At 47.1% G+C, this 25,823-nt stretch overlaps 2 protein-coding genes across 6 annotated transcripts in view; both read right to left on the minus strand.

The window, feature by feature from the left end:
* Window positions 1-3,633: 3,633 nt before the first annotated feature.
* LOC110507937 (2-phosphoxylose phosphatase 1) overlaps window positions 3,634-25,823 on the minus strand; it is a 28,108-nt gene continuing 5,918 nt past the window's right edge. The window contains exons 1-5 of one of the 4 annotated variants that reach the window (XM_036964990.1): window positions 21,871-22,014; window positions 17,490-17,678; window positions 11,811-11,937; window positions 5,835-5,974; window positions 3,634-5,732 (exon numbers count right to left, since the gene is read on the minus strand). In XM_036964990.1, coding sequence (XP_036820885.1) covers window positions 4,687-5,732; window positions 5,835-5,974; window positions 11,811-11,937; window positions 17,490-17,678; window positions 21,871-21,919 — 1,551 coding nt within the window. In that variant the 5' untranslated portion in view covers window positions 21,920-22,014 and the 3' untranslated portion in view covers window positions 3,634-4,686. Of the gene's footprint in view, window positions 5,733-5,834; window positions 5,975-11,810; window positions 11,938-16,569; window positions 17,221-17,489; window positions 17,679-21,842; window positions 22,015-25,823 lie in introns of those variants that run through there. The other 3 variants (XM_036964991.1, XM_036964989.1, XM_036964992.1) reach the window with 3 other exon arrangements.
* On the minus strand, window positions 17,688-18,970 carry LOC118944677. 2 transcript variants are annotated; one of them, XM_036964994.1, is made up of 2 exons: window positions 17,795-18,970; window positions 17,688-17,761 (listed from the first exon to the last, which is right to left on the minus strand). In XM_036964994.1, exons 1-2 carry the CDS (start codon window positions 18,775-18,777, stop codon window positions 17,734-17,736), a joined length of 1,011 nt encoding a protein of 336 aa, XP_036820889.1. In that variant the 5' UTR covers window positions 18,778-18,970; the 3' UTR covers window positions 17,688-17,733. The 2 variants fall into 2 exon arrangements, with proteins under 2 accessions (XP_036820889.1, XP_036820888.1); XM_036964993.1 differs by having other exon boundaries at window positions 17,696-18,487; window positions 18,518-18,970.

Raw genomic sequence — 25,823 nt, forward strand, 5'->3', positions numbered from 1 at the left:
ATGGGAGGAAGAATGCGCAGCAGCTGAAACCTGGTCCCGACAGTCTGAACGCTCCTTGGGGCTTTTGTTGTTGTTTCTGTTTAGTTTGCACAGATTGTTTGGCCGGTTGTGTTCCACTGATTTCAAAACGTGTTATTTTCAGAGTGAGAGAGTCAGCATTGCATGGCACTACTATCGTCCAGATAGTAGTCCATCACAACTTTTTCTCACTGACCTTTGTCGATAGTGTCACGTCAGTATGAATGAGTCGGGAGACAGACGCAGGAATGTGTAATCTTTTTTTTTATTGCACCCAAATTACAACGTGCGGTGTAAAGGCATGGGGACGAAGACCAAACTAACACGTAACAAAAACAGGGTAGAAACCCAAAACAAAAGAGCAAGGAGTACCTCGAATAAATAACACACGTGCACAATGATTAACACACGGGATGAGACCTGTAATCATCTGCGCAATCCATAATGGCACAAAAGCCAAAACACACAGCACAGGTACTCATATGCACCAACGGACATTGTAACAACAGCCCAATGGAAACCAAAGGGCACACTTATACAAGTACTAATCAGTGGGAATAGGGGACAGGTGTGCGTAATGAAAGTTCCGGAGGGATCTGTGACAGATCCTGAGAAATTCAGGGCAGAAATGTTATTGAGAGCAGTAGCAACATATTCACAGCTCTCCATGGCTAAAGTTATATCTTTAAAAAAAACTGCATTACGAGCAGTTAATTTTAGAGACACAAGATGCAACACTGCAGACCAATCCAAACTCATCTCCTGGCATGTCCAGCCCACTCATTATCTCAGCCAATCATGGCTAGTAGGAAGGTCGCTGGCTTTCTTTGTGGCTAAACCAACTAGGCTCGTAATTTAACAATGTTATTCTTATTTACAAATGACATACAAGTTTGATATTAAGGCATGTGAAAGTCCACATGGTCGAGAAGGCATTTCTGCCAAAAATGCATTTTGATGTTTTATAGTTTTATGTTCAAAAGGCTCTCCTGTGAAGTCATGACTTGCGACATATGCCTACTTTCCTGAATTGGGTCACAAATAACGAACCGCCCTTGCTGTCTCTGCCTGGCCGGTTCCCCTCTTTCCACTGGGATTCTCTGCCTCTAACCCTATTACAGGGGCTGAGTCACTGGCTTGCTGGGGCTCTCTCATGCCGTCCCTGGAAGGGGTGCGTCACCTGAGTGGGTTGATTCACTGATGTGGTCATCCTGTCTGGGTTGGTGCTCCCCCTTGGGTTGTGCCATGGCGGAGATCTTTGTGGGCTATACTCAGCCTTGTCTCAGGATGGTAAGTTGGTGGTTGAAGATATCCCTCTAGTGGTGTGGGGGCTGTGCTTTGGCAAAGTGGGTGGGGTTATATCCTTCCTGTTTGGCCCTGTCCGGGGGTGTCCTCGGATGGGGCCACAGTGTCTCTTGACCCCTCCTGTCTCAGCCTCCAGTATTTATGCTGCAGTAGTTTGTGTCGGGGGGCTAGGGTCAGTTTGTTATATCTGGAGTACTTCTCCTGTCCTAATCGGTGTCCTGTGTGAATCTAAGTGTGCGTTCTCTAATTCTCTCCTTCTCTGTTTCTTTCTCTCTCTCGGAGGACCTGAACCCTAGGACCATGCCCCAGGACTACCTGACATGATGACTCCTTGCTGTCCCCAGTCCACCTGGCCGTGCTGCTGCTCCAGTTTCAACTTCCACCTGACCGTGCTGCTGCTCCAGTTTCAACTGTTCTGCCTTATTATTATTCGACCATGCTGGTCATTTATGAACATTTGAACATCTTGGCCATGTTCTGTTATAATCTCCACCCGGCACAGCCAGAAGAAGACTGGCCACCCCACATAGCCTGGTTCCTCTCTAGGTTTCTTCCTAGGTTTTGGCCTTTCTAGGGAGTTTTTCCTAGCCACCGTGCTACTACACCTGCATTGCTTGCTGTTTGGGGTTTTAGGCTGGGTTTCTGTACAGCACTTTGAGATATCAGCTGATGTACGAAGGGCTATATAAATAAATTTGATTTGATAACAAGTCAAGGAACAGATCATCTCTTACTGACTCTCAGCAATCTTGCGCATAGCAACGTCAGAAACTATACCTGACTTCACTGCTCTAGTCAATGCCCATCAGAGACTTCACTCCTCACACTGATTGAGTAGTTTAAATGTAATGTTGAGCTCTCTCTCGTTCTTGTGTTTTTGTGCATACCCATTAACAAGAGTTCTATCTGTGGTGCTGAATGCACAGTGCACTTTTCCCTCCGTGTAGTTCATTGCATGTTTAATAATGAAAATACTTATCTGAAAGTTGAGAACCCAGAAATATCAATATTCAAAATCAATGTTGATTTCTATGTACAGTGCCTATATAAAGTCTACAGCCACTTGAACTTTTTGCCTTTAAATTAAATTTATAAGGGATTACATTTTTTTTATATACAGATCTACACAACCTACACATTTTCAAAGTAAAGTAAAGTTGAAGAAAAATCATAATTGTATAAGTCTCCACCCCTCTGTGTTATTACTTGGTAGAAGCACATTTGGCAGCCATTACAGCTGTTAATCATTTTTATTAAGATTCTACCAACTTTGGACAACTCTTAGGGCAACACATTGTTTTTGTCAAATTGCTCACGCTCATTCAATTTGGTTGGGAATCATTGATGGACAGCAATATTCAAACCTTGTTTGATTTTCAAGAATTTTAGTCAGGACTGAGACTAGACCGATACGGTCCTAGGAATATATAAATCCTGCATGATTTTGTGCTGGAATTTGTCCTGCAGGATTCGGTTCTGCAGGATTCATGCTGGGATTTACTTGGTCCTTCAGGAATTGCAATATCCTGCAGGAATATCTAAATTATTCAGGTTTTGGTCCTGCAGGATTCCGGCAGGAATTGTCATGGTCGTACAGGAATTGCCACATGAATTGTTCTGCAGGATTCATGCTGGGATTTAGTTGGTCTTACAGGAATATCAACATCCTGCAGGTTTTGGTCCTGCAGGATTCCTGAAGGAATTGTTATGTTTGTGCAGGATTTCTGCAGGACTAGTCATCATGGACTTTTTCTGCAGGATTTTGTCAAGCCTACAGGATTCCTGCAGGAAACCTGCACAATTCCTTCACAAAAGGTTGAATTCCTGCAGGACTAGTCATCATGGACTTTTTCTGCAGGATTTTGTCAAGCCTACAGGATTCCTGCAGGAAACCTGCACAATTCCTTCACAAAAGGTTGAATTCTTGCAGGAAACCTGCACAATTCCTTCACAAAAGGTTGAATTCCTGCAGGAAACCTGCACAATTCCTTCACAAAAGGTTGAATTCCTGCAGGAAACCTGCACAATTCCTTCACAAAAGGTTGAATTCCTGCAGGAAACCTGCACAATTCCTTCACAAAAGGTTGAATTCCTGCAGGACTTTTTTGTTATTCGCCCACCCATCCCGACCAAGCACCTTTTGTTTTAGCCTAAGTAACCTTCTATCTTATGTATCCATTTCAAACATAACATATCATACTAATTTGATTGTCCTGGATTTATGTTTCCTATATTACGTCTAGTCTGAGACTTGGGGAATTCAGAACAGTAATAAGTTAGCTCATACGTTTTCACACAATACAGAGACCGTTGTGAGGAAACAAGTTTTATTACTTCTTTGCAGACAGTGTAATGTGCTTTACAGTAAAAATTGCAATTATTCAAAATTATGAACATCATTAATAAAAATAGTCCCAACTGAAAAATGGTTTCCTTCATGTAGTGGAAAAATGTACAATTTACTGATGACATATGTATCAACTGTTATTACCATCTTACAGCAGCAGTGAAATCTAAGTACCATAAAAACTAGCCTTTACTAAGGTGTGGAATATTTTCATTATTGAGTAAACATTGAGTGTAAATTGTTGGGATGACTTAATTCTTAACATTGAAATCAGCCTGAAAGAACAGTATGTGGCTGATCTCTTTTTTCAGCAGTAAACTCAAATGAATTAATTATACAGAAAAAACGACCCTAATTCTATTGGTCTCCAGCACCATTTTAATCAAAATGTAAGAACAATATCGAGACAAATTATAATTGGCAGTTTCAACATTTTATATGAACTAATCCAGCATTCGTGTTTCCAGTTTCAATGTTCCTCTTTTCTATGCAGGAATTTGGGAAAAGCGGAATCTCAACATTTCCAGTTGGAATGCAGGAATGTGCGAATGAAGTGTTTGAGTACTTAACTTTCATCCTAGAATGTCTTTCTCTTACAAACATTTCAAAAACGTAAAAATGGTAGAAAGGTCAACGTTCAAATGAGTATATTTGCAGGTTAAGTATCCGGGTGTGATTGTCAACACCACAAGGCTGTCAGTTTAGAAGTCATTGTTAACTTCATTGACAAATACATCTGATCAAGAAGGCATGAAGAGTGTGTATATAGTGTTTGTGTATAGGAATTTGTTGGTGAAAATGTGTATTTATGCAGTGTGTTTGTGTGCATGACATGTATGATCAGTATCTATGCTTTCTAGGAATGTTTTTTGACTTTAGAGAAATGTCAAAGTTTTAACACATTAAAATAGTTCAATAGGGCACGACGATCAAAGTGGGAAAAGAGCTATTAACAAATTCCAAAATCAGCTAAATGATTCCCTTCCTCTCCTCCTCTCTCTCCATCCCTCTGTCAGTCAGCCTGTCTGTCGGTAGCAGGCGTCGTGGTAGGACGTGGCGTTGAGGACACCAAACATGTCTTTCCTGACGAAAGACAGGAAGTTACCCAGGGGGCATAGCGGTTGTGTGGCATGGCGGTCATGTGAACGACAGAAGGTGGTATGGAATGTTACGTCCTCTCCGTTGTACAGAACCCTCACAAACATGTTACCACCTTTTGACCTCTCCCCTTTCACCCCAGAAGCCTTATTCTGACTCTGTTGTTGCCCCTTACGTGGTCCCTGCGTTGCGTGCGGACTCTTCCACAACTCAAACACAACCCTTGCTGCAAACCTCGGGAACAATGCCTCCTCCAAGCCCAGGGCGCTTAGTAACGGCGCCACGGTGACGTCGTGAGCCGAGGACAGGGTGAACACCTCCTCTCCAGCGCGGGGTTTTCGGCCCGGAGCGTAGGCCTTGGCGACGCGCTCCAACCTGTTGGCGGTGCGGTTGAGGTAGGGGTGCATGGCGAGCACGGCGTAGCGGCGATACAGTCCCACCCTCCTCCTGTCCACCTCGTCCTCTAACTGCTGCCTCCGGATCACAGCGAACTGGGCCAGAGTCAGACAGCCCCCACTGCCGAGAGCACTCCCTGCTGACACACAGGGGAAGGACAGGCCGTGGCACAGGTGGCACAGCAGAGAGTCTATAGGGTTGGCAGCTCTGAGCTGGCGCGGGGGCAGACCTAGTGTACGGGCCATGTCTGCGTAGGTCCTCTCCAGTTCAGTGTCTGCCGCTCTGAGGCGGTACTGTCTCCTCTGCTCCTCCTCCAGATAGGGGTTCCTAGCAGGACAGTCGCAGGCTGAACCACAGAACAACGTGCTCCACTGGTGGTGGACTGTCAGACGGCTCCAGTCAAAGTCTGGCAGGAACCCATACAGAAGAGCCATCCCACTCTGGAGGGTGCGGCTCCTGCCCGTAGTCTCCACCCACACTTGCTTGGTCGACCAATCGGGCGGGAGAAGTTTGTGGCGCTTGTAGGCTTGGCGAAGGAGCTGGCCATTGCGTAAATGCTGCACTACACCTAAAGAGGGAAAGACAGAGATTGGTTGCACATTTCAGATATAAAACCAGCCTGTTCAGGTGGTTCTTTACATATCTTTAATGTGATTGATTGGTTGGTTACCTGTCTGAGTGAGCTCGCCCATCTCACAAGCGCTGTGGTTAGGGAGACGGGGCAACGAGCTGAGAGTCCCCTCCCAGCGGCCATGCCCCCCCTGGGCCATGTGACCAATGAAAGATTTTAGCTGGGGGTGGGAGGGCTTCCTGGAAGGGAGATGAAAGGGGGGGGGGGGGGGTGATAAGTGACATGATTAATATGTGACATGTGGAAGGAAAGAACCCTTTGTATGGGGTGAAAACTAGAGTTAAAGTAGTATGCAGTCTTGCACTGTTATGTCTCTACCACCAGGGAGCTGTCTAACACAACACTGACTGAGCCTAGTTCGATGTGCGGTAGATAGAGTATGAGGGCTATATAAACACAATCAGCAGGGACATGGCTACAGAGACAAGAGCATCATCTTTACCTCACAGTGAGGTCAGTGTACAGTCAGGGCAGGGGATGATCAGTCAAAGATCCAAACGATTAGAGATGATAGAGGATTACAGTTTAATACATCAAATCTGGGAGCTGCAGCTCAACCGCACCATAGTTTTACAGATTAAAGATTATTTATGGGGTGGCAGGTTCAACGGTACACACGAGCACGCACACACACACATACATGAGCATGCACACATGCACACAGAGACACTGGTTTCCATAGCAATCCAGTTCTGAGACATCACCCAAAACCACATCACATCCTATCATTAGTCTCAGATTCGACAAGGTTTGTCATGATTGGTTGAAACATTGACCCTAAATCTATGCCTTCCACCACAGAATAGTATTACATCATGAAATCCCGTTTGCCAAGCAGCCCATCTCTTAACATTCAGCAGGCAGCTCCAGTCTCTAACTAACGTTTGCCAGGCAGCTCCAGTCTCTAACTAACGTTTGCCAGGCAGCTCCAGTCTCTAACTAACGTTTGCCAGGCAGCTCCAGTCTCTAACTAACGTTTGCCAGGCAGCTCCAGTCTCTAACTAACGTTTGCCAGGCAGCTCCAGTCTCTAACTAACGTTTGCCAGGCAGCTCCAGTCTCTAACTAACGTTTGCCAGGCAGCTCCAGTCTCTAAATAATGTTTGCCAGGCAGCTCCAGTCTCTAAATAGCGTTTGCCAGGCAGCTCCAGTCTCTAAATAACGTTTGCCAGGCAGCTCCAGTCTCTAAATAACGTTTGCCAGGCAGCTCCAGTCTCTAACTAACGTTTGCCAGGCAGCTCCAGTCTCTAAATAATTATGCATTATGCTGGTGTTAGATTTAACATTCTTCTATTCTATTGACTTGAGAGAGAGAGAGAGAGAGAGAGGCAGGCTAAAGAGGGGGAATAGTTTCCAGCTGGAGAGACCGCAGACAGACAGAGACAGTGGGTCGACTTGGCATGCTCGTGCCAGCTATAGGAAATTACATGCAGACACACACTCGAACAGTCCCCTAGGATCCTGCCTATAACCCATATGCTAGTGCAGAATAGATCCCCATAATTACACACTGGTCAAAATAAAAACAGACCCAGATTGTAGACCTTTATAAATAAGACCTTTATAAATGTAAATCTCTCTCTCCCAAGCACACACACATAATCCACACACACCCCAGAGACAAAACAGCCTGCTCAAACACACGTCTGCTGTATCTATTGAGGGCACTCGGAGTGTGGTGTCAGGAAAACAACCTCTCACTCAACGTCAACAAAACAAAGGAGATGATTGTGGACTTCAGGAAACAGCAGAGGAAGCACCCTCCTATCCACATCGAAGGGACAGTAGTGGAGAAGGTGGAAAGTTTTAAGTTACTCGGAGTACACATCACAGACAAACTGAAATGGTCCACCCACACAGACAGTGTGATAAAGAAGGCGAAACAGTGCCTCTTCAATCTCAGGAGGCTGAAGAAATTTGGCTTGTCACCTAAAACCCTGACAAACTTTTACAGCCTGTAGGGCTGTATCGCCGGCTGGTACAGCAACTGCACCGCCCTCAAAGCGCAAGGCTCTCCAGACAGTGGTGCGGTCTGCACAACGCAATACCGGGGGCAAACTACCTGCCCTCCAGGATACCTACAGCACCCAATGTCACAGGAAGGCCAAAAAGATCATCAAGGACAACAACCACCCGAGCCACTGACTGTTCACCCCGCTATCATCCAGAAGGCGAGGTCAGTACAGGTGCATCAAAGCTGGGACCGAGAGACTGAAAAACAGTTTGTGAAATATAACATACTGTTGAAGGCCATCAGACTGCTAAACAGCAATCAATAACTCAGAGAGGCTGCTGTCACGCCCTGGCCATAGAGAGGCTTTTATTCTCCATTGTGGTTTGGTCAGGGTGTGACTAGGGTGGGCATTATATGTTCATTTTCTATGTTTTGTTTTCCTTTGGTGTTTGGCCAGGTGTGGTTCTCAATCAGAGGCAGCTGTCTATCGTTGTCTCTGATTGAGAACCATACTTAGGTAGCCTTTTCTACCTGTGTTTGTGGGTAGTTACTTTCTGTTTAGTGTGTTTTGCACCTGACGGAGCTGTTTGGTTGTTCGTTTGTTGTTTAGTGTTCAGCTGCGCATTGGTCCTCACCTTCTTCCACCAACGGCCGTTACAGAACTACCCACCACCAAAGGACCAAGCAGCATGGTAAGGAGGAGCAGCGCTATCTGAAGAAATGGACATGGGAGGAGATACTGGAAGGCAAGGGACCCTGGGCATAGGCTGGGGAGTATCGCCGTCCACAGGAGGAACTGGAGGCAGCTAAGGCTGAGCGGAAACACTACGAGGAGTTGGCACGGCTGGCAAGGAAGCCCGAGAGGCAGCCCCTCAAAAAATTGGGGTGGCACACGGGGAGTGTGGCAGAGTCAGGATTCAGACCTGAGCCAACTCCCCGTGCTTACCGTAAGGAGCCGAGGATGGAACCAGAGCCAGTCGGGGTGGAATTGGAGGTGAGCGAAGGGAGCGAAGCAGAGACAGTGAAGGAGTTAATGGGGAGATTGGAGGAGAGAGTAATGAGGGAGTTGCTGTGTTGGTGCATGAGGCACGACATCCGCCCGACGGAGCGTGTCCGGGATTTGATGTCACCTGAGTCAGCTCTCCATACTCGCCCTGAGGTGCGTGCTTGCCGTCTGGTGAAGATTGTGCCAGCCCCACGCACCAGGCCTCCTGTGCGCCTCCCTAGCCCTGCACGTCCTGTGCCAGCTCGGCGCTACAGCTCTCCAAGAATCACCTTCATTTCTCAGAACAAGAATAGACTGATGAGTTTCTGAAGAAAGTTCTTTGTTTCTGGCTATTTTGAGTCTGTAATCAAACCCACAAATGCTGATGCTCCAGATACTCAACTAGTCTAAAGACCAGTTTTATTGCTTATTTAATAAGAACAACAGTTTTCAGCTGTGATAACATAATTGCAAAAGTTGTTTTTAATGATCAATTAGCCTTTTAAAATCATAAACTTGGATTAGCTAACACAGCGTGAACACAGTGATGGTTGCTGATAATGGGCCTCTGTACGCCTACAGTATGTAGATATTCTATTAAGAATCAGCCGTTTCCAGCTACAATAGTCAGTCATTTACAACATTAACAATGTCTACACTGTATTTCTGATCTATTTTATTTTAATGGACAAAAAAATTGCTTTTCTTTAAAAAAACAAGGATATGTGACCCCAAACTTTTGAATGGTAGTTTATATGTACAAATTCGTATTCCTCCCTTTAGATTGGTGTGTATTAGGCAGTTGTTGGGGAATTGTTAGATATTACTGCACTGTCGGAACTAGAAGCACAAGCATTTCGCTACACTCACATTAACATCTGCTAACCATGTGTATGTGACCAATAAAATTTGATTTATTGCAGCTCCAGCAAAACAAAGATCTTCTCTCAGGAGGTCCACAGTTCAACATCCCCAAGTCTAACTTCATCCCTCACTCTCTCTGTTTCTCTCTCTCTGTCTCACACTCTTGTTTTATCTCCATGAATCCTTCCCACTCTCTCCGCTTGGCTGTGTCGCCTTGCATCTATCCATTTCTCTCTCTCTCCTCCCTCTCTCCCTTGCTCCTTTCAGCTCTAACTTGGAGTGGAATGTCGGTGCTAAGAGCCAGATGGCATTGAATACTGGTCAGAGGGAGAGGTGCACTGGGGGAAAGAGGGAGAGAGACAGAAAGGCAGAGAGAGAGAGTGCGAGTACAGACACAAACTCAGAATGCACGAGCGCTCATGTGGGTTTGAGTCACAGGAGGCTGCTGAGGGGAGGATGGCTCATAATAATGGCTGGAACAGAGTAAATGGAATGGCATCAAACACATGGAAACCTTGTTTGATGTATTTGATACCATTCCACTGATTCCACTCCAGTCATTACAACGAGCCCAAATAAGGTGCCACCAACCTCCTGTGATTTGGGTTATGCCTTCTTGTGACATGCCAAACATTAGTGAAGATGTGTAATTATCTTCTAGCCAAAGTTTGGCTTCATAGCAGACATTCACCAGTCCTCTCAGCTCTGTTAAGGCCAGGCCCAGTGGCCACAGATGACTCAGATTACTGACTCTTCCTCTGCAAGACCCATCAGCTCAGAATGAAATGCCCATGTTGAATTTGCAAATGGCCATACACCAAGATATCCCAAAAAGAGGATTGGGGAGGAATTTATCAGCCATCTGTTTAGAATGAAGTCACCGGGAATCACTCTGTTGTGCCAATCAAAGTAGATAGAACCCAAGTGCCCTCACACACACAAACAATCTCTCTCACACACACTCTTTTCACACACACTTTTGACTGAGGGAAGCCAGGTCTGAAAGAGCCCTTCCTGCCCTGATCTTTGCTTTTGAGAATGTGCAGCAAGAGCCACAGCAATGACTTCCCTTTCTATAAATAATATGTTATCAGAAACTGCCATCTGCATGATGAGAGGCAGAGCGATGAGACAGGATGACAGATGAATGAGGGGGGGGGGAGGTGAACACAGAATAAAAGACAGTTGTACACAGAGATAGAAAAGGATATGGGAAGATGAGAACATGAAAAAGAGAGAGGATATCAAAATGTTTGTCAGAAATACTCCACACTGAGAAATGACTTAGCACACACACATCATGTGCTAAGTCATTTCTCAGTGGGGAGTATTTCTGACAGAGACAGTATTGCTTCTTCACAGCAGCATGGAAAATCGTGTTTTTCAAATCAAGTGAGATAAGAGGCAGCAAAACCTTGTGTGTGTGTGTGTGTGTGTGTGTGTGTGCATCCATCTGCACCAGAGAGTGGCAGCAGAACAGCAAACACAACACCACAGTGACAGTCTGGAGGGAAAACAAGTGGGAGAAAATGAGAGTGATAAAAGTAAAATGGAGAGACAGAATGACTGTTGGACAGTCAACATTGTCACACTTTGAAATAAGGAATGTCTCTGTGTTAGAGCTCAACGTGTACTAGGATCACTCTGATGCTCCTAGGTGCCATTGAAAGTGAACCTGTGGCCCCAGGCAGGACATGCACCTCCCTGACACTCTTGATAATTACATAGCAAACACATCTCAGCTCTAACCCCGGAGGGAGCACTACATCTAACACAGTCAGACTGAACATCTTGTAGCTCCACATCACACACTGCATAACCATGGCTAATCACTTTGACTAACAACAACAGCTCGTTTTCTCTTTTGACATTCCCCTCTTCTTCATAGCAATTATTGCTTAAGTTTTCCACCGACATGCTAACCAGAAACTCTTCAAAGGGGGGGGGTAATTTCACAAGACAAAGTGGTATCATTTTCTGGCTGCATTTGATCTAATCTAATGATCTAATGCTCTAATGATGTAATTATCTAATGATCAAATGATGTAATGGAAACTGTGGAGCTGGAGGGAATAGCTAACATTTACAGTAGACTTCAGTTCATTCAGGAGGACATCTTTATTTAACAGAAGGCCTTGATGAATGAATAATAGGAGACGAGAGACTATTTGTTGCATCATCATTGGATGTTCAGTCAGTGGGCATAGCTCTCACCTCTTTGGGGACAGGGTGCAGTCGATGGCAGGCCGCTTGGTTTTGGGGATGGCGTAAAGGGGGTAACGGTCGCCATGGCGAATCATCACCTGGACAGACAGCAGCTTGTAGTCCACAGGGCTGTGTCCTGGGAGGGGAGAGGACCACACATTCATCATCATCATCACCACTATCATCATCATCACCACCATCACCATCAACCCCATCATCACCACAATCATCATCATCACTATCACCACCATCATCATCACCATCAACAACATCACCATCATCATCATCATCAACACCATCATCATCACCATCAACATCATCATAGAAGTAGTAGTGGTTGTAGCTGTCATAGTAAGGCTAGTAATAGTGATGATTTATAATAAAATACATTCTTCCTCTGATACAACATCAGAGGAAGTAGTTTACAGATAACCTTGTAGTAGTATGTGATACAAGTAACTCCAATCCTTATTGATATGAAGTGTTGCTGTCATGAGATTGTGAGAGTGCATGGTTTGAATAAAGACTATAGTACACTGTCCTGACTGACTGACTGACTGAGAGACCAACCATTTAAGCAGTCAGATGTTCTTTGAGACCACAGTGGCCTTCTGGCCTGTGCAGAAGACTCAATAGTTTTCAATTTCGATAAACATTTTTACCATGGCTCTCTATCCTCTAACCCTGACCCTTTATCCTCTCTATCCTCTAACCCTGACCCTTTATCCTCTCTATCCTCTAACCCTGACCCTTTATCCTCTCTATCCTCTAACCCTGACCCTTTATCCTCTAACCCTGACCCTTTATCCTCTCTATCCTCTAACCATGACCCTTTATCCTCTCTATCCTCTAACCCTGACCATTTATCCTCTCTATCCCCTAACCATGACCCTTTTGTCCTCTCTATCCTCTAACCATGACACTTTATCCTCTCTATCCTCTAACCATGACCCTTTATCCTCTCTATCAAATCAAATCAAATCTAATTTTATTTGTCACATACACATGGTTAGCAGATGTTAATGCGAGTGTAGCGAAATGCTTGTGCTTCTAGTTCCGACAATGCAGTAATAACCAACAAGTAATCTAACTAACAATTCCAAAACTACTGTCTTGTACACAGTGTAAGGGGATAAAGAATATGTACATAAGGATATATGAATGAGTGATGGTACAGAGCAGCATAGGCAAGATACAGTAGATGGTATCGAGTACAGTATGTACAAATGAGATGAGTATGTAAACAAAGTGGCATAGTTTAAAGTGGCTAGTGATACATGTATTACATAAGGATACAGTCGATGATATAGAGTACAGTATATACGTATGCATATGAGATGAATAATGTAGGGTAAGTAACATTATATAAGGTAGCATTGTTTAAAGTGGCTAGTGATATATTTACATCATTTCCCATCAATTCCCATTATTAAAGTGGCTGGAGTTGAGTCAGTGTCAGTGTGTTGGCAGCAGCCACTCAATGTTAGTGGTGGCTGTTTAACAGTCTGATGGCCTTGAGATAGAAGCTGTTTTTCAGTCTCTCGGTCCCAGCTTTGATGCACCTGTACTGACCTCGCCTTCTGGATGATAGCGGGGTGAACAGGCAGTGGCTCGGGTGGTTGATGTCCTTGATGATCTTTATGGCCTTCCTGTGACATCGGGTGGTGTAGGTGTCCTGGAGGGCAGGTAGTTTGCCCCCGGTGATGCGTTGTGCAGACCTCACCACCCTCTGGAGAGCCTTACGGTTGAGGGCGGAGCAGTTGCCGTACCAGGCGGTGATACAGCCCGCCAGGATGCTCTCGATTGTGCATCTGTAGAAGTTTGTGAGTGCTTTTGGTGACAAGCCAAATTTCTTCAGCCTCCTGAGGTTGAAGAGGCGCTGCTGCGCCTTCTTCACAATGCTGTCTGTGTGAGTGGACCAATTCAGTTTGTCTGTGATGTGTATGCCGAGGAACTTAAAACTTGCTACCCTCTCCACTACTGTTCCATCGATGTGGATAGGGGGGTGTTCCCTCTGCTGTTTCCTGAAGTCCACAATCATCTCCTTAGTTTTGTTGACGTTGAGTGTGAGGTTATTTTCCTGACACCACACTCCGAGGGCCCTCACCTCCTCCCTGTAGGCCGTCTCGTCGTTGTTGGTAATCAAGCCTACCACTGTTGTGTCGTCCGCAAACTTGATGATTGAGTTGGAGGCGTGCGTGGCCACGCAGTCGTGGGTGAACAGGGAGTACAGGAGAGGGCTCAGAACGCACCCTTGTGGGGCCCCAGTGTTGAGGATCAGCGGGGAGGAGATGTTGTTGCCTACCCTCACCACCTGGGGGCGGCCCGTCAGGAAGTCCAGTACCCAGTTGCACAGGGCGGGGTCGAGACCCAGGGTCTCGAGCTTGATGACGAGCTTGGAGGGTACTATGGTGTTGAATGCCGAGCTGTAGTCAATGAACAGCATTCTCACATAGGTATTCCTCTTGTCCAGATGGGTTAGGGCGGTGTGCAGTGTGGTTGAGATTGCATCGTCTGTGGACCTATTTGGGCGGTAAGCAAATTGGAGTGGGTCTAGGGTGTCAGGTAGGGTGGAGGTGATATGGTCCTTGACTAGTCTCTCAAAGCACTTCATGATGACGGAAGTGAGTGCTACGGGGCGGTAGTCGTTTAGCTCAGTTACCTTAGCTTTCTTGGGAACAGGAACAATGGTGGCCCTCTTGAAGCATGTGGGAACAGCAGACTGGTATAGGGATTGATTGAATATGTCCGTAAACACACCGGCCAGCTGGTCTGCGCATGCTCTGAGGGCGCGATCTATCCCCTAACCATGACCCTTTATCCACTCTATCCTCTAACCCTGACCCTTTTGTCCTCTCTATCCCCTAACCATGACCCTTTTGTCCTCTCTATACTCTAACCATGAGCCTTTATCCACTCTATCCTCTAACCCTGACCCTTTATCCTCTCTATCATCTAACCATGACCCTTTATCCTCTCTATCCTCTAACCCTGACCCTTTATCCTCTCTAACCCTGACCCTTTATCCTCTCTATCCTCTAACCCTGACCCTTTATCCTCTCTATCCTCTAACCCTGACCCTTTATCCTCTCTATCCTCTAACCATGACCCTTTATCCTCTCTATCCTCTAACCCTGACCCTTTATCCTCTCTATCCTCTAACCATGACCATTTATCCTCTCTATCCCCTAACCATGACCCTTTTGTCCTCTCTATCCTCTAACCATGACACTTTATCCTCTAACCCTGACCCTTTATCCACTCTATCTTCTAACCATGATCCTCTATCCTCCAACTAACCATGAACCTTTATCCCCTCTATCCTCTAACCATGACCCTTTATCCTCTCTATCCTCTAACCATGACCCTTTATCCTCTCTATCATCTAACCCTGACCCTTTATCCTCTCTATCCTCTAACCCTGACCCTTTATCCTCTCTATCCTCTAACCCTGACCCTTTATCCTATCTATCCTCTAACCATGACTCTTTATCCTCTGTATCTAGTTAACCATGACCCTTTATCCTCTCTATCCTCTAACCCTGACCCTTTATCCTATCTATCCTCTAACCATGACTCTTTATCCTCTGTATCTAGTTAACCATGACCGTATCAACCAAAATATGTCTATGTGCCCTTGAGCAAGACAGTTAACCCTACTTTTCTCCAGAGGTACTGTACTACTATGGCTGACTCTGTAAAACAACACATTTCACGGTAACGTGAAATCCGTACAAATGTGCGCAACTGCGACATTCAAACGAGGCAGCAAAGAAAACTAATGGGACGGTAGCGACTGTGTTGACTTCAAAATCTGGGGTGTGAACTATGTTTCTATTCAAGCGTTGATCGACATGGTAATGGCTCTATAGTATTGGAGAAAAGTTGAAAAAACGGACCCTCGTTACATCTTGACGTGTCATGTCGTAACGTACAGCACGCATAAAGCAACTATTTCTGTCTTACAATCTCTCTCCACCAGGTGTAGCACTTCTATCATCCTTTAAAAACAAGAAATTGACATTGACGGGGGTAAGGGGGATACCTAGCCATTTTCTGTTTTTTTGCTGAATTTTTACCCCTTTTTCTCCCCAATTTCGTGGTGTCCAATTGTTGTAGTAGCTACTATCTTGTCTCATCGCTACAACTCCCGTACGGGCTCGGGAGAGACGAAGGTTGAAAGTCATGCGTCCTCCGATACACAACCCAACCAAGCCGCACTGCTTCTTAACACAGCGCGCATCCAACCCGGAAGCCAGCCGCACCAATGTGTTGGAGGAAACACAGTGCACCTGGCAACCTTGGCTAGCGCGCACCGAGCCCGGCCCGCCACAGGAGTCGCTGGTGCGCGATGAGACAAGGACATCCCTACCGACCAAGCCCTCCCTAACCCGGACGACGCTAGGCCAATTGTGCGTCGCCCCACGGACCTCCCGGTCGCGGCCGGTTACGACAGAGCCTGGGCGCTGCAGTACAGCGCCCTTAACCTCCTAGCCATTTTCTGCGTCACCTCTGCAAACGATCATGACTCTCAAAAGCCACTGTTTACTTCTGAAGATCACTTTAGCACCGCCCTAAAAACCCGATTCAAATTCGACACAAACCTTCAAATAGGTATGTAATGTCATTATATAAACTCTTTATAGTGTTTTGTTAACATTTTAGCGGCGATAAGGTGATAAGTTGGACAGATCGAGTGAAAAAAAGCTGTTTCCCCACATGACATCTCCTTCTCACCATCACACATTAGTTTCGCTTCCCCACCTACCATTTTTTAAAAGACCTGACAGAGCTCATTGTCTTCTTGAGTCATGCAGAAACGGGCAGCGTGATGGTCTCGTCATGGATTTTGTTGGAAAGGGGAAAAATTATGCTTTACAATGGTATTGACATTACAGTGTATCTGGAAGTATTACGTTTTTGGGGCGCTAAAATAAGGTCAAATGTACAGACCAAGGCGATGTACAAGAGGGAGTTAGTTTACGTTACCTTTCCAGTGTATGGGACAATAAAACATGTTTTAATGTTTTATTAACCCTCTCTATACTCTAGCTAACCATGACCCAACACCAGTCTATCAATTATCTTTACATGACACAACACATCTAAATGTTCTGTATTTCTCCACATGGCTAAGCCTTCCTTGTTACTGACTGACTCCATATGGTTGACCTATGTTCGCTGATTGGTTGAGCAAATGGCTAACACGCTAGCAGACTGCAGAGGACTGAAACATTGCTCTTTCTTCCCACTTACCAATGGAACAGCAGATTAGATTGTGTGTGTGTCTCACCCTCCCAGGCGTGTGTGTGTGTGTGTGTGTGTGTGTGTGAGTGTCTCACCCTCCCAGGCCTGTGTGCATGCGTGTCTCACCCTCCCAGGCCTGTGTGTGCGTGTCTCACCCTCCCAGGCCCCTGTGTGTGTGTGTGTGTCTCACCCTCCCAGGCCTGTGTGTGTGTGTGTGTGTGTGGTGTGTGTGAGTGTCTCACCCTCCCAGGCCTGTGTGCGTGCGTGTCTCACCCTCCCAGGCCTGTGTGTGCGTGTCTCACCCTTCCAGGCCCCTGTGTGTGTGTGTGTGTGCGTGTCTCACCCTCCCAGGCCCCTGTGTGTGTGTGTGTGTCTCACCCTCCCAGGCCCCTGTGTGTGTGTGTGTGTGTGTGTGTGTGTGTGTGTGTGTGTGTGTCTCACCCTCCCAGGCCTGTTCAGAGCGGTCGGGGGTGTTGCAGTAGCCATAAGCCTCAGTGATGGGGTCTGGATCAGGATCCTCTGTGGGAGGGACAGGGATCACTCTCTTCCTGCTCTTCCCCTGGCCCTGAACTTGACCCTGATCCTGGGGGGGGCGCTCCTCACCCATGGGCGTAGTGGGGATTAGGTGCACTGCAGATAGAGGAGAAGGGGGGGGGGGGGGGGGGGGGAGAGAGTGGGAGGAAAGTTAGCAAAGAAACAACACCAAAGCAGACCTAACCGTAGTAACAAACAACACCAAAGCAGACCTAACCGTAGTAACAAACAACACCAAAGCAGACCTAACCGTAGTAACAAACAACACCAAAGCAGACCTAACCGTAGTAACAAACAACACCAAAGCAGACCTAACCGTAGTAACAATCAAGACCAAAGCAGACCTAACCGTAGTAACAAACAACACCAAAGCAGACCTAACCGTAGTAACAAACAACACCAAAGCAGACCTAACCGTAGTAACAAACAACACCAAAGCAGACCTAACCGTAGTAACAAACAACACCAAAGCAGACCTAACCGTAGTAACAAACAACACCAAAGCAGACCTAACCGTAGTAACAAACAACACCAAAGCAGACCTAACCGTAGTAACAAACAACACCAAAGCAGACCTAACCGTAGTAACAAACAACACCAAAGCAGACCTAACCGTAGTAACAAACACCACCAAAGCAGACCTAACCGTAGTAACAAACAACACCAAAGCAGACCTAACTGTAGTAACAAACAACACCAAAGCAGACCTAACCGTAGTAACAAACAACACCAAAGCAGACCTAACCGTAGTAACAAACAACACCAAAGCAGACCTAACCGTAGTATCAAACAACACCAAAGCAGACCTACCCGTAGTAACAAACAACACCAAAGCAGACCTAACCGTAGTAACAAACAACACCAAAGCAGACCTAACCGTAGTAACAAACAACACCAAAGCAGACCTAACCGTAGTAACAAACACCAAAGCAGACCTAACCGTAGTAACAAACAACACCAAAGCAGACCTAACCGTAGTAACAAACAACACCAAAGCAGACCTAACCGTAGTAACAAACAACACCAAAGCAGACCTAACCGTAGTAACAAACAACACCAAAGCAGACCTAACCGTAGTAACAAACAACACCAAAGCAGACCTAACCGTAGTAACAAACAACACCAAAGCAGACCTAACCGTAGTAACAAACAACACCAAAGCAGACCTAACCGTAGTAACAAACAACACTGACATCCATTGCTCAAAGGACTCTCCTGTATAAAGGTCTATAACATCTATTAGCCTCAGCCCAGTCTTAGGTCCTGCCTCCCCTCAGCCCAGCCTTTGCCCAGCCTCTGCTTAGTCTTAGGCCCAGCCTCAGCCCAGTCTTAGGCCCAGCCTCCCCTCAGCCCAGCCCTAGCCCCAGCTCAGCCTTAGCCCAGCCTCCCCTCAGCCCTAGCCCAGCCTCCCCTCAGCCCTAGCCAAGCCTACCCTCAGCCCAGCCTCCCCCCAGCCCTAGCCCAGCCCAGCCCATTTACATGTGAACAGCAGCAGAACCCTGTACTGAACCCCTAACCACTACCACAGGGTTGCCTTGACAACCATTAACCTGTGACCCCTGGGCCAGGCGGCCCAAAGGGGAGAGCGGTGTGGGAATCACTGCAGTTCCATTCAGAAATGCAGGATCCTGGGAATACACACACACACACACACACACACACACACACACACACACACACACGCACACACACTTACCTCAGAAACCCTGGTTGTCCTGAAGCCGGGCAGTGGAGTAGGTAAATATTACCTCACTTTGCAAATAGAGAGAGCGCAAGGCACTTTCTAATCATCAAGGAGAGAGGCCCTTTCATTCCTATAACAACCTTTAAATAATCTCTCCCCAACAGACACACACACATACACTTGTACAGGAACATAGAAACACACACATACACACAGGCTCACATAACTCTCACCCCCTCATAGTCAAGCACACACACAGAGTTTCACCAGCTCCCCCCTCCAAGCTCCAGCTGAAATCATAAAGTCAACAGTGTTGCTGGACAGAACTGCTGGGTGTTGGGGATGGCTGGGGAGGTAGGGGGTAGTGGTAGGAGGTCACGGGTGGGATGTAGGGAGTAAGGGTAGGAAGGTAGGGGTAGGAGGTTGGAAGGTATGGGTAGCAGGTAGGAAGGTAGAGAGTAGTGGGTAGGAAGATATTGGTAGGAGGTAAGGGTAGGAGGTAGGAGGGTAGGAGGTAAGATTAGGAGGTAGGAAAGTAGGGAGTAGTGGGTAAGAGGTAGGGGGTAACGTTGGTAGATAGAGGGTAGGGCATTGGGTTGGACCTCGTTCAGACTTCCTGAACACAGCAGACAGAGAGAGCAGAGGGCTGGAGATAGACGTTGGAGGCAGGGTATTTCACTTCCTGTCATAAAATTGTTACATCATGTATTCACTATCTTACTAACTAATAACTAACTGTAGAAACACCACAGTTCTAGATCCAGCATTGGTCACACATCACCCTTAGATGATAAAGCTACGGTGGTAAAGTTCCATTGCTTATTCGATTTCTTTAGAAACAGACTACAGAGGAACTAGCCTAAATACAAACCACACTATCTTAAAGTGAGGGTATCCATATTAACCCACACTCCCCATGTGAGAGGTATTGATATGTTGAATGTACCGAGCTGTCTGTTTGAACTACTGGCACACAGCTCAGACACCCATGCATACCCCACAAGACATGACACCAGAAGTCTCTTCAATGTCCCCAAGTCCAGAACAGACTATGGGAGGCGCACAGTACTACATAGAGCCATGACTACATGGAACTCTATTCCACAGTACTACATAGAGCCATGACTACATGGAACTCTATTCCACAGTACTACATAGAGCCATGACTACATGGAACTCTATTCCACATCAGGTAACTGATGCAAGCAGTAGAATCAGAGTTAAAAAAATAGATAAAAGTACACCTTTGAAGCAACACAAACATAGGCACAGACACATGCATACAAACACGCGATAACATACACACTATACACACACGTACACATGGATTTTGTACTGTAGATATGTGGTTGTAGAGTAGGGGCCTGAGGGCACACACTTAAGGTGTTGTGAATGTATTGTAATGTTTAATAAAATGTATAACTGCCTTCATTTTGCTGGATCGCAGGAAGAGTAGCTAGAGCAGCTAATGGGGATCCATAATAAATACAAATACAGAATTCCACCTCCGGGGTAAAGGAAAGCCACAGAGTGGAGTGGAAACGGGAAAGACATTTGAAGGTACAAAAACAGTGTAACCATGACCAGGAAAACTTGACGTGTCAAATGATATAGCATACGTAGAAATCCAATCCTCTGGTAAAACTCTTGGTCATAGATTGACATTAGAATGTTACTAGCAAAAGTTCACATCAGTCAGTTCACACCGGTCAGTTAGCATCAGTATAGATGGTGAGTTAGCATCAGTATATATGGTGAGTTAGCATCAGTATATATGGTGAGTTAGCATCAGTATAGATGGTGAGTTAGCATCAGTATAGATGGTGAGTTAACATCCGTATAGACGGTGAGTTAGCATCAGCATAGACGGTGAGTTAGCATCAGTATAGATGGTGAGTTAGCATCAGTATATATGGTGAGTTAGCATCAGTATAGATGGTGAGTTAGCATCAGTATAGATGGTGAGTTAACATCCGTATAGATGGTGAGTTAGCATCAGTATAGACGGTGAGTTAGCATCAGCATAGACGGTGAGTTAACATCAGTATAGACGGTGAGTTAGCAACAGTATAGACGGTGAGTTAGCATCAGTATATATGGTCAGTTAACATAAGTATAGATGGTAAGTTAGCATCAGTATAGACAGTCAGTTAGCATCAGTATAGATTGTGAGTTAGCATCAGTATAGACGGTCAGTTAACATCAGTATAGACGGTGAGTTAGCATCAGTATAGACTCACCGGTCAGTTAGCATCAGTATAGACTCACCGGTCAGTTAGCATCAGTATAGATTGTGAGTTAGCATCAGTATAGACGGTCAGTTAACATTAGTATAGATGGTGAGTTAGCATCAGTATAGACAGTCAGTTAACATCAGTATAGATGGTAAGTTAGCATCAGTATAGACGGTCAGTTAACATCAGTATAGATGGTAAGTTACATCAGTATAGATGGTCAGTTAACATCAGTATAGACAGTCAGTTAACATCAGTATAGACGGTGAGTTAGCATCAGTATAGACGGTCAGTTAGCATCAGTATAGACTCACCGGTCAGTTAGCATCAGTATAGACTCACCGGTCAGTTAGCATCAGTATAGACTCACCGGTGAAGAGGAAGAGGAGAAAGAGGTGTGTGTGAGCGAAAGAGAGCATTCTGAGATCTGCTCACTGGATAGAGGGCCAGACACACACTGGAACCCATTCACTGAACTGGTCCCCCTCTCCCCGCACACACACTCACCGACAAACACACACACGCCTGCGTACTAGGCAGACCCACGGCCCAATTGGAGGCCTGCTCACTACCCTGGTCTGCCACAGTCGCCCACACAAAGGGCCTTTTGTAACAGACAACAGACTACCTCAGACTAGGAGCACACACACTGAAGAAAGACACACACACACACACACACACACTGAAGAAACACACACACACAGACACTGAAGAAACACACACAAACACACACACTGAAGAAACACGCACACACACTGAAGAAACACACGCACACACACACTGAAGAAACACACATACACACTCTAAAGAAACACACACGCACACACACACACACTGAAGAGAAGAAACACGCACACAAGCAGCACAAGCCCAGGGCATCAACGCCAACTCACACACCCTCAAACACACAGTTGTTTACATGCCTGGAGCATGAACACACACACACACACACACATAAACACACACAAACACAGGGTATACTACCAAAGCAATACACATGCTAGCCTAAGGCATCTTCCTACAGTACACACACAACATCAATGGGCCAGGTCTACGCAACAACTAGCTGGCCTTAAGAAACATACAGCAGGGCCAGTAATTAGGGGTTTAGCTGGTAGTTCTGACTGTATGCATTGGCTGAGAGTTGAAAAAGGTGAGCCCATTACACTGATGAGGGCTTCCTTCCAGCCTTACACCTCAGTGTTTTACACCGCCTGCACTGTGGTAAAGAGTCAGCTGCTACAGTAAACCTTAAACACAGGATGGACCACGACTGCTCTTCCTCCCTCCATCTCTCCCACCAGAGAATTAAAACAGGTCCACAACAAATACCACACACTACTGTCACGACCAATACCACACTCCTGTCACGACCAATACCACACACTACTGTTACGACCAATACCACACTCCTGTCACGACCAATACCACACACTACTGTCACGACCAATACCACACACTACTGTCACGACCAATACCACACACTACTGTCACGACCAATACCACACACTACTGTCACGACCAATACCACACACTACTGTCACGACAAATACCTCACACTACTGTCACCACCAATACCACACACTACTGTCACGACCAACACCTCACACTACTGTCACGAACGATACCACACACTACTGTCATGACCAATACCCCACACTACTGTCACGACCAATACCCCACACTACTAATACCCCACACTACTGTCACGACCAATAACACACACTACTGTCACGACCAATACCACACACTACTGGCACGACCAACACCTCACACTACTGTCACGACCGATACCACACACTACTGTCACGACCAATACCCCACACTACTGTCACGACCAATACCCCACACTACTAATACCCCACACTACTGTCACGGCCAATAACACACACTACTGTCACGACCAATACCACACACTACTGGCACGACCAATACCACACACTACTGTCACGACCAATACCACACACTACTGTCACGACCAATACCACACACTACTGTCACGACCAATACCACACACTACTGTCACGACTAATACCACACACTACTGTCACAGGCAATACCATACACTACTGTCACGACCAATACCCCACACTACTAATACCCCACACTACTGTCACGACCAATACCCCACACTACTGTCACGACCAATACCCAACACTACTGTCACGACCAATACCACACAACTGTCACGACCAATAAAACACACGATCAATTAATTGCAGTCATTCCTGCACCACGTGATCAATTATCAGTTCTAAACATGTATGATTTGTCTGTCTGCCTCTACTCCCCGTGGTCTATCTGTCTGTCTGCCTCTACTCCCCGTGGTCTATCTGTCTGTCTGCCTCTACTCCCCGTGGTCTATCTGTCTCTACTCCCCGTGGTCTATCTGTCTGTCTGCTTCTACTCCCCGTGGTCTGTCTGCCTCTACTCCCCGTGGTCTGTCTGTCTGCCTCTACTCCCCGTGGTCTGTCTGCCTCTACTCCCCGTGGTCTGTCTGCCTCTACTCCCCGTGGTCTGTCTGCCTCTACTCCCCGTGATCTGTCTGCCTCTACTCCCCGTGGCCTGTCTGCCTCTACTCCCTGTGGTCTATCTGTCTGTCTGCCTCTACTCCCCGTGGTCTGTCTGTCTGCCTCTACTCCCCGTGGTCTCTGTCTGTCTGCCTCTACTCCCCGTGGTCTATCTGTCTGTCTGCCTCTACTCCCCGTGGTCTATCTGTCTGTCTGCCTCTACTCCCCGTGGTCTGTCTGTCTGCCTCTACTCCCCGTGGTCTGTCTGTCTGCCTCTACTCCCCGTGGTCTATCTGTCTGTCTGCCTCTACTCCCCGTGGTCTATCTGTCTGTCTGCCTCTACTCCCCGTGGTCTGTCTGCCTCTACTCCCCGTGGTCTGTCTGCCTCTACTCCCCGTGGTCTGTCTGCCTCTACTCCCCGTGGTCTGTCTGCCTCTACTCCCCGTGGTCTGTCTGCCTCTGGTCTGTCTGCCTCTACTCCCCATGGTCTGTCTGCCTCTACTCCCCGTGGCCTGTCTGCCTCTACTCCCCGTAGCCTGTCTGCCTCTACTCCCCGTGGCCTGTCTGCCTCTACTCCCCGTGGCCTGTCTGCCTCTACTCCCCGTGGCCTGTCTGCCTCTACTCCCCGTGACCTGTCTGCCTCTACTCCCCGTGGCCTGTCTGCCTCTACTCCCCGTGGTCTGTCTGCCTATGGTCTGTCTGCCTCTACTCCCCGTGGCCTGTCTGCCTCTACTCCCCGTGGCCTGTCTGCCTCTACTCCCCGTGGCCTATCTGTCTGTCTGCCTCTACTCCCCGTGGTCTGTCTGTCTGTCTGCCTCTACTCCCCGTGGTCTGTCTGCCTCTACTCCCCGTGGTCTGTCTGCCTCTACTCCCCGTGGTCTGTCTGCCTCTACTCCCCGTGGTCTGTCTGCCTCTGGTCTGTCTGCCTCTACTCCCCGTGGCCTGTCTGCCTCTACTCCCCGTGGCCTGTCTGCCTCTACTCCCCGTGGCCTATCTGTCTGTCTGCCTCTACTCCCCGTGGTCTGTCTGTCTGTCTGCATCTACTCACCGTGGTCTGTCTGTCTGCCTCTACTCCCCGTGGTCTCTGTCTGTCTGCCTCTACTCCCTGTGGTCTCTGTCTGTCTGCCTCTACTCCCCGTGGTCTCTGTCTGTCTGCCTCTACTCCCCGTGGTCTATCTGCCTCTACTCCCCGTGGTCTATCTGTCTGTCTGCCTCTACTCCCCGTGGTCTGTCCGCCTCTACTCCCCGTGGTCTCTGTCTATCTGCCTCTACTCCCGGTGGTCTATCTGTCTGTCTGCCTCTACTCCCCGTGGTCTGTCTGCCACTACTCCCCGTGGTCTGTCTGCCTCTACTCCCCGTGGTCTGTCTGCCTCTACTCCCCGTGGTCTGTCTGCTTCTACTCCCCGTGGTCTGTCTGCCTCTACTCCCCGTGGTCTGTCTGCCTCTACTCCCCGTGGTCTATCTGCCTCTACTCCCCGTGGTCTATCTGTCTGTCTGCCTCTACTCCCTGTGGTCTATCTGCCTCTACTCCCCGTGGTCTATCTGTCTGTCAGCCTCTACTCCGCGTGGTCTGTCTGCCTCTACTCCCCGTGGTCTCTGTCTGTCTGCCTCTACTCCCCGTGGTCTCTGTCTGTCTGCCTCTACTCCCCGTGGTCTATCTGCCTCTACTCCCCGTGGTCTATCTGTCTGTCTGCCTCTACTCCCCGTGGTCTGTCTGCCTCTACTCCCCGTGGTCTATCTGTCTGTCTGCCTCTACTCCCCGTGGTCTATCTGCCTCTACTCACCGTGGTCTATCTGTCTGTCTGCTTCTACT

Source organism: Oncorhynchus mykiss, chromosome 27, assembly GCF_013265735.2.
Source record: "Oncorhynchus mykiss isolate Arlee chromosome 27, USDA_OmykA_1.1, whole genome shotgun sequence".
NCBI classification, from domain to species: Eukaryota; Metazoa; Chordata; class Actinopteri; order Salmoniformes; family Salmonidae; genus Oncorhynchus; species Oncorhynchus mykiss.

Excerpts from the sequence above, each read along its gene's own strand:
- LOC118944677 (XM_036964993.1), bottom strand. The coding sequence starts at position 18,777 with ATGTCAGTGTTGTTTGTTACTACGGTTAGGTCTGCTTTGGTGTTGTTT. Across the intron at positions 18,488-18,517 it reads TTGTTTGTTACTACGGTTAG|GTCTGCTTTGGTGTTGTTTG; the intron begins GTCTGCTTTGGT and ends TACTACGGTTAG.